At 41.2% G+C, this 18,355-nt stretch overlaps 1 protein-coding gene across 2 annotated transcripts in view; it reads left to right on the top strand.

Annotated features, from left to right (window-relative positions):
* The window catches only part of lamb2 (laminin, beta 2 (laminin S)), a 66,691-nt gene extending 51,853 nt beyond the window's left edge, over positions 1-14,838 (top strand). For both annotated transcript variants that reach the window (XM_075476029.1, XM_075476028.1), the window contains 14 exons: positions 3,068-3,292; positions 3,747-3,964; positions 4,139-4,235; positions 5,035-5,216; positions 5,331-5,521; positions 5,661-5,845; positions 6,052-6,293; positions 6,848-7,051; positions 8,307-8,451; positions 9,871-10,078; positions 10,176-10,317; positions 11,900-12,076; positions 12,166-12,325; positions 13,777-14,838. In XM_075476029.1, the coding sequence (XP_075332144.1) occupies positions 3,068-3,292; positions 3,747-3,964; positions 4,139-4,235; positions 5,035-5,216; positions 5,331-5,521; positions 5,661-5,845; positions 6,052-6,293; positions 6,848-7,051; positions 8,307-8,451; positions 9,871-10,078; positions 10,176-10,317; positions 11,900-12,076; positions 12,166-12,325; positions 13,777-13,913 (2,513 nt within the window). In that variant the 3' untranslated portion in view covers positions 13,914-14,838. The remainder of the gene's footprint in view (positions 1-3,067; positions 3,293-3,746; positions 3,965-4,138; positions 4,236-5,034; positions 5,217-5,330; positions 5,522-5,660; positions 5,846-6,051; positions 6,294-6,847; positions 7,052-8,306; positions 8,452-9,870; positions 10,079-10,175; positions 10,318-11,899; positions 12,077-12,165; positions 12,326-13,776) is intronic.
* Positions 14,839-18,355: the final 3,517 nt, after the last annotated feature.

Genomic DNA, 18,355 nt, shown 5'->3' with positions numbered 1-18,355 from the left:
ACCTGGCTCAAAGCATCAAATCCTGTTCATCTTTTCTGTGACCGTCTGCGTTTTATACGCCACTAAAGGCACAGATAAGTGTGCCTAAAGCCACAATGTTATAAGAGATGAACTAAATCAAAATTTGATCCAGGTCTGTGTGAATGTACTTAAAACAAGGACCTGACCCAGAATGATTCCAATTAAAAAGGAAGGGTAATGTTGGGTGGATCTGAGTCTGGGTCGGCTTCTGTTTTTCGTGTTTGGATGATGTTTAACTGCTCAGCCGTGAATGAATGTGTGTTGGCAGATGTCAAGAAGTCACTGTGACAGGATTATAGCCATGAAACACGTTTATCTCACCTTTTTCTGAAGCCCAATGGAGCACCGCTGATGGCTTGTCACCCTCAAATGTCAAATTTCTTTTAAATGGGAAGTTCTGTTTTTTTTTAACCCCTGGACCGCATTTCTGGCATAAAATACGTTCATCTACTCACCGATAACAGTTTGGTGAAAGTCGGCATCCTTCGGAAGATATATATATCTCCATATAACGGGAGAGAACAGGGCAGAGACAATACAGCCTCTGAATAAGGCATTATCTGTCTTTATTTCACCAATACTTTAAGACCAATGAATGCGTACTATTGCACTGTTAGCTCAGAGCTGCCGTGTTGTTCTTATTGGGGGGGCTTATGGGGGGGCTTTCTACACACATCTACTGGGATGACGTCATCGACATCGAAATCAGCCGGCCTGAAGCTGATTTCGCTTAAGCTCTAAACTCTTTAAACTTTAGCAACATTTGAAACATTTTCAGGCGAGAAAGTAGTCGTTTAGATCCCCAACGTGTTGAAAACCTGACAAAATACCAGCTACTTGCAATTTTGTTCCCACGAATTCGGCGCTACTAAAGCTAGCCGCAGTGAGCAACGCACTTCTGGTTATTTTCACAAAATAAAATACCCGTTGCCTTTTATCATAGGGAAAGCCATTACGATACAATTGGTGCTTTTGTTTTGAAAACAGGAAGTGAACCTACCCTCGTTGTAGCTAGCTTGAAACTGCCGTTTTGAAAGGAAATGAAGATCGGCGACGTCATGTTACGTTGCATCTTGGGTAGTTTGAGTACGAGTAGTAACCTCATGATGTATACCCAACATTTCGGCGAATCTAGTATGCATCCGGTAACATCTCGCTTACTCAAACTTGCATACTAACTCAAAAAGTTAGTATGAGTAGTAGGAGAAGTATGCGGTTTCGAACACAGCCTTTGAGTACGATGGACGTCCTTACCGGAGTGAATGAGCTGTGCTGCAGCGGCGCGTGTTGATGAGGTCATCCCAGTAGCCGCGTGTGTAGAAAGCCCCCCATAAGCCCCGGATAACAACAACACGGCAGCTCTGAGCTAACAGTGCAATAGTACGCGTTCATTCATTCATTGGTCTTAAAGTATTGGTGAAATAAAGACAGATAATGCCTTATTTAGAGGCTGTATTGTCTCTGCCCTGTTCTCTCCCGTTATATGGATATACGCCGATCTCCAGTGATCTACATATCTTCCGAAGAACGCCGACTTTCACCAAACTGTTATCAGTGAGCAGATGAACGTATTTTATGCCCGAAATAAGGTCCAGGTTTAAAAAAAACAAACTTCTCCTTTAAGAGTAAGCTTTACAGTGCTGACTTGTCTTCTTGAAAGGTTTAAAGAAAAATGTTGCATTTTACGTTTACTTTCTGTACACATTTGCCACTTCACCTCCCTTTACCCTCTCTTTCATTCTTGTCTTCCATTAAACTTTTGGTTTAATCCGTGTTTCCCTTCTCCCTTTCTCTAATAAATGTCTTTATTCCAGTTCTTGCTTGAACTGGACATGTCAAATAAGACACAGCTGGGCCATTTTTTCTTAAGAGCCCAAATTTGAGAGGATAGCAAACTATATATATATATATATATATGTATATATATATGCCAAGACAACGCTGATGATTAAGTGGCGTGAGAATCCAGTCACCTGCCTGACCATTGCGGTCGCTTTGTGGTACCGTTTATGGGAGTCGTGTGATACAGATGCAGCTGAGCAGAATAAAAAGAAAAGCGTGGAATATGTTTTTTGGTGCAGAGCAAGAGACTTTCAAAGTGGTGACATTATCTTTAAGGAGGCGACGTGATAAAATTATAGAATGTACACCACTGTGCAAGAGTCTTGAGCCACCCTGCATTTCTTGATATTTTGCCAGGAAAACTGGAAATAGGTGCAGCAATTTATTGAGACATGCAAAATGTAGATACAGTATATTGGGCAAAAAGAGAGTTTGTTCAGTTCTAAGCAGCTTTAAAGTGAATATCTGGTCTGAGCTCCTTTATTCTCCAACACAGCCTGAAGCTTTCTGTCCTTTCTTTAAGGAGTCCTCAGGAATAGTTCTCCAGGCTTCTTGAAGGACATCCCAAAGCTCTTCTTTGGATGTGGGCTGCCTTTTGTTCCGTTCTCTGCCAACATGATCCCACACTGCTTCAGTAATGTTGAGCTCCGGGCTCTGGGGAGGATTCATCCCTCCATCAGACCTGCTGTCACTGGTTTTCAGCCCACTTCTTGTGTCCTTTGGCACAGCTCAGCCTTTTCTCCCTGTTTCCCTTCCTTAAGAACGGCTTCTTGACAGCCACACTTCCAGCCACAAAGAAACTTAACTGGTTAACCAAACCCCACTGAGTGATGACTAGTAACAAAACTTATACACGTAACATACTATATTAATATAATGTCCTTGTTTTGCAGTTATGGGTTATGCCAAGTGTTAGACTAACACATTTCTTCCACTCTGAACATTTTCTTCTCAGTCTAAGACTTGGCAAATCCAGTTGTATGGATCACTATTACTTTCTGATGACGTGTTTCTGCTGCAAGTTTCCTGCTTCCTGCACTTTCATTCACCCTGAAAACAGGCTGAGAAATCCATTTGAGCACTTCCAAAATCTCATGGCAAAATTATCCCGGTGAAAATCAAAGTGTTTGCGCCACTATCTCATTTATTGATCAATTCTGCTCAGCCTGGAAGTTTTACTCTCCTATCTTTTTGTCCAACTTAGGGGCCCGCTGTGAGGAATGCGCCCCGGGTTATTATGGAAACCCCTCTCAGCCGGGAGGGCGCTGTCAGCCTTGCAAGTGCAACAACAACATAGACATGTCAGACATGGACGCTTGTGACAGGCAGACTGGAGAGTGCCGGAAATGCCTTTACAACACCGAGGGTCCGAACTGTGGCATCTGCAAGAGCAGCTATTTTGGGGACGCTTCTCGACGCAACTGTAGAAGTGAGTAAAAATATTCAACAAAATAAGGTTTGCTGAAATAAAAATGGTGTTTCAAGGGAGAATGAGATAATGAAAATTATTTAATTTGTTGTTGGGAGCGCAAGCTGTAACCTACATTTTGAATACTTTTTTTTAATTTATTATTATTACCATTATTATTTTTATTTATATATGTGTTTATTTATTTATTTATTTTTATTATTTTCATTATTTCATATTCGTTGCACAGTAATCTGCTGTCTAATTACTGTGGTTTATTGCATCTTTTTTAATCATTTAATTATTATTTTCTTTACTGCCATATGTTTTGGATGTTTAAATTGTTGGATGTTGTTATATTAACATGAAAAAGCAATAAATATATGTTTAATTTAATAAATGATGATAATAATTTAATAAATTTGTATTTAAAAAAAAAGATCATGATGGTGGGATGTTTCTTCTGCTGTTTCAGAGTGCACGTGCAACTTCCTGGGCACAGAGCGCAGTCAGTGCATGGAGCGTGAGGACTGTGTGTGCCAGCGTGCCACAGGCCAGTGCCAGTGTCTGCCAAATGTCGTCGGCCTAACGTGTGACCACTGTGCCCCCAACCACTGGAACCTGGCCAGCGGGCGGGGATGTGAAGCATGCAACTGTGATCCAAACAACTCTGTCACATCCTCATGTAATGAGGTATGGATACTCCAAATACTCCTGATCACAGCAGAAGAACAATGCTTGATCCAATCCAACGTAGCTGAAATGTGGTCTGAACATGGCTTAGACAACACAAAGAATAGTTTCAGGGCTTCACCCAGCCTCCAAACTCCCCTGATACCAATCCGATAATCTGTTTTTGTCCTACAGTTCACCGGCCAGTGTCAGTGCCGCGATGGCTTTGGAGGGAAGACCTGCACCGACTGTCAGGAGAACTACTGGGGAGACCCCCGGACACAGTGCAGAGGTCAGAACCATAAACAGGCACTCCCAAACTCAGCTTCACGGACTAACATGTGGGGATTCCACAGTTTGCCAAAGCTGGCAGCTTGGTTTGAGAAAATACAACTTTACTAGTTCCCTACACGGTGTAACACTCCTTCAATAGCGAGGAGGAAACTGGACTGTAAGCAGGGAGGTGTTCAGTTAAGCTACCGTAAACACCTCCTTTTTATTTTATACTGAGCAGCTTACACAAACATGTACATATAACACTTATTATACTTATTCAATTGCTATATAGATGTCCTTAACTGTTAGTTAAGTAGCCCCCCCACAATTGTGTATTGTTCTGGAATTGTTGTGAAAAAAAACAAAAAAAAAACACTAGAGGAGGTAGACTGTATGTTTTTTTTTTTTAAACTCATTAAGATGCATTATTAACCGTATTTTGACTGTATCAATATGTTTTCTCAAACTGACAGTGGTGATACAATGCTCAATGTAAATGTGACATTGATTTCTATTCCAATGTGCCTTACCTCCCAATAAAAATATTAAACAAACAAAAAAAAAGCTACAGTAAACACTAAATATATGTTGGGTATTATGTTTACTGGCATAGTTAAGAGATAAAGTAATTTAGAAAGTTAACTTTGTAAAAATTAAAGCTCAAATACCCGCTGGTAAGCAGCCAATTAATCCTCTTGATTGCGTTACTGATGGTGCACACACACTCCAACAGTCACCAAAATAAGGCTAAGATTCTTAATGCAAACTGGGCCTTTTCCTTCCATAATGACTCCTTTTCTTTCCTCCTTCACCAGCTTGCGACTGCGACTGGCGTGGGATTGAAATCTCTCAGTGCAACCGGGTGACCGGCCACTGCGTTTGCCAGCAGGGGGTGTCAGGTGTGCGCTGTGACCAGTGTGCCAGAGGCTTCTCTGGCCAGTTCCCCAGCTGCCAGCCCTGTCACCAGTGCTTCGGGGACTGGGATCGCATTGTGCAGGTGCAGCTTTGATGTCAAAGATGGAGTTTATACTTTGTCAATGAATACAAAACTAACCGAATGAGTTGGAGTCAACTGTAACTTTTCCATTTGACCATTTTGTCTCATTACCAGGACTTGGCGGTGCGCACCAAGGCTCTTGCAGAGCGTGCACATGAGATTCAGACCACTGGGCTGACTGGACCCTATGAGAAATTCTTCAAAGACCTGGAGGAGAAACTGGCCCAAGCTCAGGGCATTGTCAACGCACGCAACACCACCGCTACAGCCGTCGCCACCTTAATGGAGCTCATTGAAGATCTTAGGTATAGCAGTTAGTTTCCTCTGTGTTTCAATGTGAATGGAGCTGTTTTCTGTCTGTATCAGAAATATAGTTGATAAAAAAATATCCTCCCATTGGTAGATCTCTTATTGTTTACTCTGCATGTTTTTCATGTCCCATAGAGCACAGATTGGCGAGACCACTGATGCCTTGAACCGTCTGGAAGGAGACTTAACAATGGTCCAGGACAGCAACTCTGAGGCGAGCAAGGAGCTGAGTGCCCTGGAGAGAGAAGCTAAAGAGCTGAACCTCACTTCAGAGCAGCTGCACCGCCAACTGGATATCCTCAAGAACTCCAACTTCCTGGGTGAGACGAAGGAGTAAGGTCTCTATCCAAAGGATTTTCACATTGTCTGCTTCTGGCTCCTTCACATGAGCATCGTTATTCCAAATTCTTCTCCCCTTTTTCATTCCATATCCAACCTCACAGCCCAGAGCAGCCCCCCAAAAACATACCCCTGTCTTACTTTCAGTTCTTTGAATTGTCTTGAAAATGTCCTTTCTTTCCTCCAGGGGCATATGACAGCATCCGCAGCTCCTACAACAAGTCTTGCGATGCAGAGCGACGTGCAAATGAATCAACAATCACCAGGCCGAGCACCGTTAGCCAGTCTGCAGACACCCGCCGCCGCACCGAGCGCCTCATCGCCGCAAAGAAGGATGACTTCAATCGGAAAAATGCTGCCAATAAACGTGCGCTTGGAGACCTCAACACCAGAGCACAGGGCCTGGACATGAAGAAGCTCAATGAGAAGGTTTTTATTTCTTAATTCTTCATTGAATTTCTTGCCTTTGGTGAATGTAAGGTCTTCTTTTTTTAATCCAGATGAATTCATTATCATGCTATTAATTATAAATCAGCTATTAGTTATTCTACAGTTTAATATATCTAAAAGAAGTGTTTTAATGTGGCTCAGCCACACCAAATAACATGAAAGCCGAGCAGGCGACTCATTACAAGTCCTGCAAGAATTCATCTTTGCTGTTTTTCCTCATCATGATTGAATTCAGCTGGTTTCATTTAGTTGTGATAAATAACCCGGAACATTTTTCTTCATCAATATTTTGTTTTATAATTACAGATTACAGCCAGACTCTTTATCTAAGGAAAATTGTTGATAACTCACTGGCTATTTATTTATATGATAAAATATTACTTAAATTCAGATTCTAGTCTTAACTTGGTATGTTTTAGCTTAGTTTTAGCTTTGTTTTTGGCTTTTTTGGCAGTTTACTCCTTTCTACACATATACCTAATGATCCTGATAATATTTATACGATATAAGTATATGTATACCCGTACAAACAGGTCTGCGGTGCACCGGGTGATGCTCCTTGTGGAGAGAGCCCGTGTGGAGGAGCTGGTTGCCGTGACGATGAGGGGAACCGTCACTGTGGAGGCCTCAACTGTAACGGTGCTGTAGCAGAAGCTGACAATGCTCTGGAGAGGGCCAAACATGCAGAGAAGGAGCTGAACAAAGCCGTGGGGGAGATGCAGGGACTCTTTCACAAGGTATGAAGGTGTAGATGAGTGTTTGTTGTGAGATGGGGACTGCTTGCACATCTGTAAAGGCAACATTAATGATGAACAGAACAAAACACATTTTATTCCTGGCTCTGGAGTACAAGGTGCCCAGCCCACAGTCAAAATCAGTCACCTAAAGCAAACATTTGGCACATTATGAAGCAAAAAATATGACTAAGGAGGTCTGAACTGAACAAAGATAGAGATTTGTGTCCTCAGGTGCCAAACTAGTGTGTTTGTAGGAGAAATGGTGTTCCATGACAGTGAGGAACATACCTCCATCATAAATTCTTTTTGATCTACACCAAAGGTCAAATAAAAGGAGCAGACTCCTGACATGACATTCAGTCTGTGAATCGTGTTGCACCTTTTAATATGAGGCTCTTTAATCCTTAAATAAGTTTAGGAAAAACAGACGTAATGTGTCAGATGTGCAGAAGCTTTATTACAGAAACAAATCATGGAAAATTCTTTCATAATAACTAGGGGTGGGAATCTTTGGGCACCTCGCGATCCGATTACGATTCAGGGGCTAAGATTCGATTATAAAACGATTCAGGGGCTACGATCCGATTATAAAACGATTCAGGGGCTACGATCCGATTATAAAACTATTCAGGGGCTACGATCCGATTATAAAACGATTCAGGGGCTACAATTCGATTATAAAACAATTCTTGATGGGTCTTTAATTCATGTATGTCGATGCACTTTTTCACAACATTTCTTTTTGTCTCACTGAATAAGCATTCATAATTTTCCATTTTGAAAAACAGTGCTTTTGTAATAACAAACAAGAGTTGAATTCATTTTCATGAATGGAAATGCTGCGGAGCCTCCGCAGCAGATATAGAAAATAAAAGACAACTTGTTCGCGGAGGATCATATTTCCCTGCGGTAGCTGCGGTCAGCCATGTTTGTTTTCCTCCGAGCAGTGCGCGCCCCTTTAGTGTCCCGGAGATGACGCGAACCACGCTCCTTTGTTCCGCATTTTAGAACCGTCTCTATTGCTTTATTTAAATAATCCAAATTTGGACGTTTGTGAATCGATTCAGAATCGTTCCGTCTAATAATCGGAAATTTCCCCGATCCATAATAATAACCAAAAGGGCCGACTTTGCAAACTGTTAACTGCCTTAAAGAAGAACTTAAGTTTTCAAATACATTTGATTGTTTTTGTATTTGACAGGTTGTCTTTTTGGTGACTTTTGTGCCTTTTTTCTTTTTTTTTTCCTTGTCGCAGGTGGCAGATGCTAAAACCAAGGCAAAGGAAGCTAAGGGTAGAGCCCAGGCCGCTCTGGATAAAGCCACCGCCACCAAGAACAAAGTGGAACGCTCTAACAACGACCTGAGAGACCTCATCAAACAGATCAGGGACTTCCTCACTCGTGAGTCTTTGATAAATCGGGTTTCCACTCACTAGTGAACCAAATCTGAGGCTCACAAAAGAAATGTTAATCACACATTCTCATGAACTGTTTTTAAATGAATAACTTAACAGAAGGTGGCACTGTAGGCTGCCTGCGGTTGTAATTCAGTGGAAGAAATATTTGTTCTGACTTAACAAACCTCAAGGAGGAAAACATAAAAACTGCTGCGGACATCTTCAGCACTTATTTTTGTCTGGGATCTTATATCTGGGATGTTGCCGATTCCGTCAGAAATAAGCAGCTGATGAGTCACATCACGTTAATCTTTGCCAGCTCAGACATGATTCTCAAAGTTGTTTCCATTCCTGCTCTTTAGAACAGGTAAAACCACTTCAGTGGCATTTCTGGAAGTCTCTTTTTTTTTATTATTTTCATCGTTTCCAGAGGTGGGTAGAGCAGTCAAAAATTGTACTCAAGTAAAAGTACTGTTACTTCAGAATAATATGACTCAAATTAAAGTAAAAAGTAGTCATCCAAATAATTACTTGAGTAAGAGTAAAAAAGTGCTTGGTGAAAAAACAACTCAAGTACTGAGTAACTGTTGAGTAACGTCTGATTTATTTGTTAACACAAGCATTCAATCAGACAGACAAAAATACTAAATAATCATCAGACTTTCCTAATCAGACTTAGGAAATGTTTAAAATATATGTGACCCATATGTAACCTAAAAAACAAACATTCACCTATCCATGGAGGAAAAAAACGAGTTTAGGAAACTTACCGCTACACGTTTCCTCAAGTTAGATGTTGAGTTTCTGCTGAAATGTGCGTTTGTTTTGGTTGACACAGAAGACACATAATGTAGCTGCTGTTTCTCACTCTTTGTAAGGTAAACATGCTTTCAGTATGAGGCCTCGTCTGCGTCTTCATTTCCCACCGTTGGTTCTGACATTTTTCATCTGTTTCTTTGTTTGTTTGCTACGACTGCTAATGCTAAAGCTAACCCGTCCCGCCGCTGAGATGGACACGTGTATGGTCACGTGACCAGACTGCACGGCTACGTCTGATTGGTGAAACACAGTCAGGTGGTAGAGCCTTTGGCGGAAGTCTCTCTCTCTGTCAGAATAAAACATTAAAATGAGGCGTACGCGGGGGGATAAAAATAATGAGGCGTAGAATACCAAAGAGGTAAGAAGAGAAGTAACTAGCTCATTGTAGCCTAATGTAGCGGAGTAAGAGGACAGTTTCTGCTGCACACATCTACTCAAGTAAAAGTGAAAAGTATAGAGATTTAAAACTACTCCTAGAAGTATAATTTTTTCAAAAATGTGACTCGTTACTACCCACCTCTGATCGTCTCCGTTCACCTTTTCTTAAATCATTCATTGAAACCTGGCTAAAGACTTGTTTCATCTGCTTGTTTCTCCGTCACAGAGGAGGGAGCAGACCCAGACAGTATTGAGGCTGTGGCAAACCACGTGTTGCAGCTCTCCATCCCTGCTTCACCTCTTCAGATCAGACACCTCGCTGATGAAATCAAGGATCGCGTCCACAGCCTTTCAAATGTGGATGCCATCCTGAAGCAGACGCAGGAGGACGTCCGAAAGGCAGAGCAACTTCTGCTGGACGCCAAGAGGGCAAGGTAGTCCAAACAGTTGGATTCAAAACAAATGCACTGATACGTGATTTTTTTTTTTTTTGCTTGCTGTCAGTAAAACGTTGTTGTTGTTGTTGTAAAGGCATCAGGCTGAGGGGGTGAAGACAACAGCAGAGACGGTGAAACAGGCCTTGATGGATGCAGAGACTGCTCAGACTTCAGCGGAGAAGGCCATAGCCAAAGCTAAAGCTGACATCGGGGAGACGGAGAATCGACTGGCAGAGGTCAACAGCAATTATAATCATCATGTTCTGTTGTGTTATCAGCCACTGTCGAGCTTAAATCTGGACTAAGTCGGGTAGAAAAAAGTATAATATATATATTAGGGCTGGGCGAGTTTACTCGTTATTATCGCGTTAACTCGTTAATTATTTAACGCCGACAAATATTTTATCGCGCATTAATGCAGGTTTTATTTTTTTTTTTTTGGGGGGGGGGGGGGGCTTTTGTGTCTTTAATGGATAGGAAAGTTGAGAGAGACAGGAAGCAGGGGGCAGAGAGAGGGGGAACGACATGCAGCACAAGGCTGTCTGATGCGGGACTCGAACCGGGGCCAGCTGCAGCGAGGACTGTAGCCTCTGTACATGGGGCGGCTGCTCAACCCACTACGGACCACCCCTGTTTTATTATTTATTTTATTATTATAAAAGTCTGTTGCTCACAGGCTTTTATTTTGTAAAAGTCTGTTGCTCCCAGGCTTTTATTTTGTAAAAGTCTGTTGCTGTCTGCTGTGGAACAGGAAAAGAAAGTAATCGGCGGATCCACCAAACATGGAGAAGGGTACGGAACTTTTACTCGGCCGTTTTCATTTTAAAGTTCTTCCAGACGGCGGAGTCGACAGAACCAAAGTCATCTGTAAACTCTGCCAAGTTGAATTGTCTTCTCAGCGTAGTAGTTCCAGTCTAAAATATCACTTAAAGGCAAAACACACAACTGATAGCAGCAAGTCATTCAAGGAAACAGACAGTGGAGCGAGGCTTCTACATAAAAACTACAGAAAGATGCTGATGTTAAAAGTGTGTTTGCACAACAAATGTTATGGCACTTTCATTCATATGGCAGCACATTTAAAATAAAACTAAATGGGGCGGTCTGTGGCGTAGTGGGTACAGCAGACGCCCCATGTACAGAGGCTATAGTCCTCGCTGCAGCTGGCCCCGGTTCGAGTCCCGCATCAGACAGCCTTGTGCTGCTTGTCGTTCCCCCTCTCTCTGCCCCCTGCTTCCTGTCTCTCTCCACTGTCCTATACAATAAAGGCATAAAAAAGCACCAAAAAATATTTAAAAAATAAATAAATAAAACTAAAGGCTATACACTACTTTTGAATTCATTTTTGGATTTTGCGTACAAATGCGATTAATCGTGATTAATCAGGGAAATCATGTGATTAATTAGATTAAACATTTTAATCGTTGCCCAGCCCTAATATATATATATATTTATATATAAAGTATATAATTATGTTTAATTGGTGATATAGCCTTAATATAAAAGGTGTATAATAGTGTTTATAGCTTGTAACTGCTGGTTCCAGATAACTATATGAGTTTATTTATAAGAGTGTTCAAGAGCTGAAACTAAACTGTTCACGCAGTCATTAAACCATAACATACTGTAACAATGAACACGTATATCGTGTGCAGACAGTGGATGCTGTGAAATATTCTGCATGTGTAGTTTTTATTTAAAAAAAACCTGCAGTAGATCCCAAAACCCTAAACTGAATGCCAAACCCTGTCCAGTCCTGTTCTCTGTGTGATGATGAGTCAGTTCCAGATGATCAGTTTGTTTGCTCATAATCTGCAGATTGAGTCCGAGACGTCGAACAGTGAGAAGGACCTGAACGACGCCGTGGCCCGCCTCGGCACACTGGGGCAGGAGATCAGTGTTTTAAAGACCAAACGTGCCAACAACAGCATGGCAGCGGCCCGGGCAGAAGAGACGGCCACCATGGCGCGGGACAAGGCCAACGAAGCCAAGCAGGTGTGTGTCTGCATGTGTGCACGCTCTCAGCGTCAATTAAAAGCAGGCAGACCCATCACCGATCAACCTTTCTCTGACCTGGTGCTCAGATTCTAGACGGCCAGCTGACGGACAAATACAACGAGGTGCAGCAGCGGGTTGACACCAAAGCCAAGGCTGTGCAGGACGCCAAGAAAAAAGCAGAGTCTCTCAGAGATGAAGCAAAGGAGCTGCTGAAAGATGCTCAAAACAAGCTTCAGAGATTAGCAGGTACTTGGCAGTATGTGTGTTTCTGCTCATCCGCGTGTGGAGACGGTGACTGTTTGTGTTTTAGGATGTTTAATATGTTTTGAGGAAGAAATCCGGCACTGATTTGAAATTTGAAAATGAAAATTTGACGTGGAGCCGCTTTACTTTTCAGTCATTTATATGAAAAAAGAAAATGACTGAAAAGTAAAAGACAAACGGGAGTCAGTTATGATCAACAAATAAATCGAGTCTCCAACTGCAGTTAAAAATGTTCAAAATGTGTCATGCGACACCTTCGATACAGGCTTGTCCGATATAAAGTGCAACTCTATGCATATCATCAAAATCAGTGGGGTCACATGGCACTGAAAGGGTCGGATAATTGGCTAAATTACAATAAGAATGAGTTGAGCAAGGGTAATTATCCTTGGATATGTTAGATTCGATTCTTTAATTGAAAGCTCAAGAACAAACCGGAGTAATCTCAAGTGAAATGAAGTCTTTATTTCTGGCAACAAATGAAGTATTTCAGCGCTGGACTCGGTATGACAGAACTCTCGCAGGAATCCGTCAGACAGAGCCTCGATTTCATAACATTTTGTATTTATGTGTGTCATTGTTTCACACGTTGGATCCCTTATTGATCAAATATGATTGGATATGAGATAAGCCAAATAATGTCTCTGAATAACCCAAATACTGTGTGTGTGCTTCTGCACCTGGGGTTCACAGGGTTCCCTGTTTTGTCTGGATCAGTCTCAGTTAAGGTCATGTCTCGTGTCCATCCTGGATCATTTTAGGTCATGGAAAAATACAGAGACTATTTCATTCATAATGTCTAGGAACAAAGCCAATTTTAACAGATATATGGCGGTGAATGAATCGGATCAAACTCAGGCGTTGGAGAAAGATGGAGAACGCAGAGCAAGATGAAGCTACGTCCCTCTACATTTGCTCTGTGATGAGCTGCTTGTTGCACAAACTCGATGCCCAACGGAGCATTCTCCATCGCGTTGTTTGTTTCTTTCTGACGGCGACAACAACAGGAATATCGTCTCCTTTGACTTCCGGGTCACGACCCCGGGAAAACATCTGGAGCATGCGCAGAACGCAAAGTCCGATTCACCACGTGCTTCAGCGTCTACAAGCAGGTTTAGAGTGACTTTCAACCCAGTTATCTCGGGGTCTGAATCCGATCGCGAGTAATCCGATCCAATTTCTTGTCAGATTAAGGTGTCTACATGCACTTAATAACTCAGTCTTATTGTAATTTAGCCAATAATCCGATCCTTTCAGTGCCATGTGACCCCACTGACAATCTGAATATAACACAATGTGAAGAGAAACATAGACTTAGGAATAAAGTAAAAGACTGGACAACGGGTTCCCTCTGCTTAAAAGATGGCTGCACCATTTGCTGCCATTTTAATCCTTGACTTCATAAGCATTCCTGAAAATCCTGTTTCCCACAGAGCTGGAGAAAAACTACGAAAATAACCAGCGGAGGCTGGAGGGGAAAGCTCGGCAGCTGGACGGCTTGGAGGACAAGATGAGAGGCATCCTCAATGACATCAACAAGCAAATCCAGATCTACAACACGTGCCAGTAGCTCACCTCTCCCAGTCCAAAGGAAAGACGTCCATCACTGTGTTCTCCTGCTTTTACCTGATACAGCAACCTGACAGTAGACTTCAAAAAGAAAGGACTCCGCGTGTTTTAAACGGTTGCTATCACTGCATCATATATATATATATACACATAACCACGACTGAACATGTAAAGTTTGTCTCAAAGCACACATTTTATTTTAAATTTGATTTGTGCACATTACTTTGAAAAGAATCCTGAATGTATGTGTTAGAGTTTTAAATATATATATAAAAAAAAGAAATAATGCACAGAGGTGGGAGAAAATAATGTTTTAAAACCCCCAAAAGGCTGAGAAAGGCCAGCTGGACTTCTTCATCTTGATTAATAAAGATGTTTCACCTCTCCTCCAAAAGGCTGCTTTAGTTCTAAGCCAGCATCATCCTATAAGAAGTGCTGGGACGGTGACGCCTGAGAACATCCTCTCTGTTCAGAGATGGTTTTTCCAGGTCAACATAGACGGCTTCCTTGAGCCGATACTCCCCACCAGCTGGTTTAAAACTGAAATATCCTTTCAGATACACTGGAAAAAATGCCCCTCCAAAAATAAGTAAGAAAAACAACAAATACGAGACGTTTTTGCTTGAAATAAGCAAAAAAAATCTGCCAATGGAACTAGTGAAAATCGGCTTGTCAAGATTTCTTGAGATAAGATGTGATATTTAGGACTTTTGAGATAAAAGTGATCTTGAAATTAGCTTAAAAACCTCTTCAAATGGAAAAAAAAAAAAAGCTTGTTTCATATGATATGGGACTCAAAACTATTTTTTTTCAAGACTGTTTCATTTAACAAGATATTCCAGATGTATTGTCTTCAAACAAGTCCCTATATCTGGCTGAAATGGTACTTGTTAGGCAGTTGTGTCTTATATTAAGTGTAACGAGATATTTTGACTAGAAATGAGACAAATGTACTTGGTAAGACTTTGATTTTTTCCAGTGTGTTGTCTCAACCCTGGATCAGTTCTCGATGAAGCAGCATTTCTAAGTGCATTTAAAAAAGGCTGCTTCAAACCCTTCACAGCAGAGCTCTAAATAATGAAAACTGTACGTAATTTGATATGATACAATATCATCATTGATATGGTACGTAATGAGATATTTTGACTAGAAATGAGACAAATATACTTGGTAAGACTTTGATTTTTTCCAGTGAAACATCTTATTCAATCTTTCAGGATTATCATCACCTGGAGGACTGAGAATCTACACCAACGTACGACTTTAAAAGCAATCAGCAGGTTAATTTTTTAAGGGATCATTTTAATATTTTAGCCACTATTTGTAGCCACGGTTATACAGTATGTGTCTACCCAGTTCGTTGAAGATTTACTCCTATTTATGTAGAGAAAAATAAGTCTGTTTCAGATGTATCTGTTTACAGGTTGTTGGTGGCCACAGTTAAATATCAAAATACTGAAAGGAGGGGAGGGCGCACCCTGCCCAACACACAAGTCCAGAGATTTATTTATGAGATGACAACATTCACATCGATTTTAAATTTAGCTTTGTCTTAAAAAAAACAAAACAAAAAACATATGGTTTAGAAATCTAGTTCTGGTCGTGGCTGTATTTATACAAATGACAGCAAACACAAATCATGACTGTTTTTAAATGATTTTATCCAAAGAACTGCTTTTCTGATGGCTGTGAGGTGATCCGGCCTTGCTCTGACACGCTCTGAGATGGTCTGTGAACACTTAATGTTCAGTTAAAATAAAAATTGGAGATGTAGTCTGTAGATTTATGTTTTTGTTTATTTTTGTTTAGCCCTTTAATGTCCTGCTCTTCTACCGCTGGATAGAGCACATTATCTTTTCAGTTACTACACTGCATCTTATCGTAAATTTGTGGACGTGAACCTACCTAAATCATCTAAAATTTACTTCAGTTATGTAAAGGTAAAAGAAAGAAAGTGTTAAGACATTACTTTTTCAAATTTGAGCACAAAGTGTCACCCCAATTATTTGTGAAAAAGATATTAGTTCTGATTATTATTGCCCAAATGAAACAAAAACATGCTTTTTGTGCCTTTTTTTTTGTCTCTGCGGACATTAAAGGTTTATAAAGAGCAATTTATAAAAAACACTATGTGTCTACAGCAGCTCAGAGAGACAAACCACGCACTGGCTGAGCGGACCTTCCATGGTTGCTGTTGCTTCTCCGACGCTTGGAAGAGGAGGGTGAGGGTCATTCTCTGCTCCTTCAGGGGACTTAACTTAGCATTAGGACTGGAAGCAGGGGTGTGAAAGTAGTGACATTATTTCACATGAATGTCAAACCTATGCTGCAAAGATTATGAGTGTTTTTTTTTTATCACAGATGTTGTGATGGAACATGTTAGCTCTGCAGTAACTGTTACCTTTTTTTGTAGCGACAGTATTTAGCAGTTTAATTGTGCCGTATACTGTCAGTGTTGTGGACATACACTAATGTACTTTGTGCGTGAGAATTTGTGTTTTGGAAAACGCGCTAAAACCAAAAAAGATAAATAAATCAATAGAATGCTACTTTTAGCTGCAGGAAAATGATTGATAACTGGTTACCAAAGCAAAAACACCAAATGAGGCCTGTTTTACAGTGTACAGTTTTGTGAATAAAAGTCAAAAACTCTAACTTGAAAGTGTTTATGAGCATTTTTCCATGAGCATCTGAAAATTCTTCATGCTTGATTTTGTCTCTTCTATGCTTTCTTGTTGGCTGATTGTGAATCTGTTCAGTGCAGTGCCGTGCACAGGGGTGCAGTTGCCCCCTCTTGTGGCCCAATTGTTGAAAAACGTGGGCTAAAGTGCCCTCTCTGGAGCCAAAACGCGTGCTAAACTGCCCTCTTGGGAGCCAAAACGCGTGCTAAACTGCCCTCTTGGGAGCCAAAACGCGTGCTAAACTGCCCTCTTGGGAGCCAAAACGCGTGCTAAACTGCCCTCTTGGGAGCCAAAATGCGTGTTAAACTGCCCTCTTGGGAGCCAAAACATATGCTAAACTGCCCTCTAAGGAGCCAAAACGCGTGCTAAACTGCCCTCTTGGGAGCCAAAACGTGTGCTAAATTGCCCTCTTGGGAGCCAAAACGTATGCTAAACTGCCCTCTTGGGAGCCAAAATGCGTGCTAAACTGCCCTCTTGTGAGCCAAAACGCGTGCTAACCTGCCCTCTTGTGAGCCAAAACGCGTGCTAAACTGCCCTCTTGTGAGCCAAAACGTGTGCTAAACTGCCCTCTTGTGAGCCAAAACGTGTGCTAAACTGCCCTCTTGGGAGCCAAAATGCGTGCTAAACTGCCCTCTTGGGAGCCAAAACGCGTGTTAAAATGTTCTATTTTACTGTAGTTCTACTTACCACATACAGGCACAAAGACTTGGGACTAGTTGTCGTCATTCATCATAGTTTGTTTCTTTTGAGTTGTCAAATAAATAGTCTAAACGTGTATTGTTCCCTGTATGATTTTTATCACAGACCCCTCTTGGGTGAAGAAAATACATTAAACTCCAGAAGACTATTAGGACCAAGAAATACTATGACACATTACTGTTGCAATGACCTTTATGTTGGGCCCTTTGTTTATCTATATTGAGCCAGAACTATATCTCACAAAACCAGTTTGGATTATCTGGTGCTTATATGGTGTTAAAATGCACTAGAATACAGGAAATGGCATCTACTTAATTGAAAATGTTCTGGGGGAATACCCACAGAGCCCCTAGGGATTTATTTCCTTCATACATCCATGTCGCTGTGTTCTTCACAGTCCAACGTTGAACTCCACACAGTTCTCATGGAGGCTGATCCTAACAGCAAACAAACCTGAGTAGTCGGTCTAGTTAATTCTGTTTTAAGGATATATAATGTGCCATTTGTACATTTGTAGCACATATAAAACGTGTCTAAAGTGGCACCATTATATATATATATATATATATATATATATTAGAAAAGGGTGCTTGAATAGTGTCTTGAACCCTTGATGTGCTTTGACACCCTTTAAGAGTCTGGAGGTTTTATAACTGTGTGTTACAAAAAACATTATTTCCAGTAATGACAGAGCACTGGGAACTACAGCTGAATGACACCAGTGCAGAAGCGAATGCAAAAGTGTCGAACATGCATCAGAATTCAGGCAGGTTTGTGGATTTTAATCCAATATATGTTGCTCTGGCTGGGTGGTTTTTAGCTAATCAAGAAAAAGTTATCTTTTTATATACATTTTTTGACACATTTTAAGTTTAGAGTTATTCCTTTAAATGCATCAAATAGAAACGCGACAGGTCTGCATCATTTTACCCAAGGACAAAGCCCTTTTCTTAAAATAGTAGAGGTCCCTGCGAGTGTAATGGATCTGCCTGCCCATCCCTGCGAGAATACTGGTTCACATAAAGAGTTGACATATGAGCACTGCCGAATGTGAGCTCAAGAG

This window comes from Odontesthes bonariensis, chromosome 10 (genome assembly GCF_027942865.1).
Source record: "Odontesthes bonariensis isolate fOdoBon6 chromosome 10, fOdoBon6.hap1, whole genome shotgun sequence".
NCBI classification, from domain to species: Eukaryota; Metazoa; Chordata; class Actinopteri; order Atheriniformes; family Atherinopsidae; genus Odontesthes; species Odontesthes bonariensis.
Note: the sequence above shows the minus strand (reverse complement) of the source record. Positions and strands in the feature narration are given on the sequence as shown.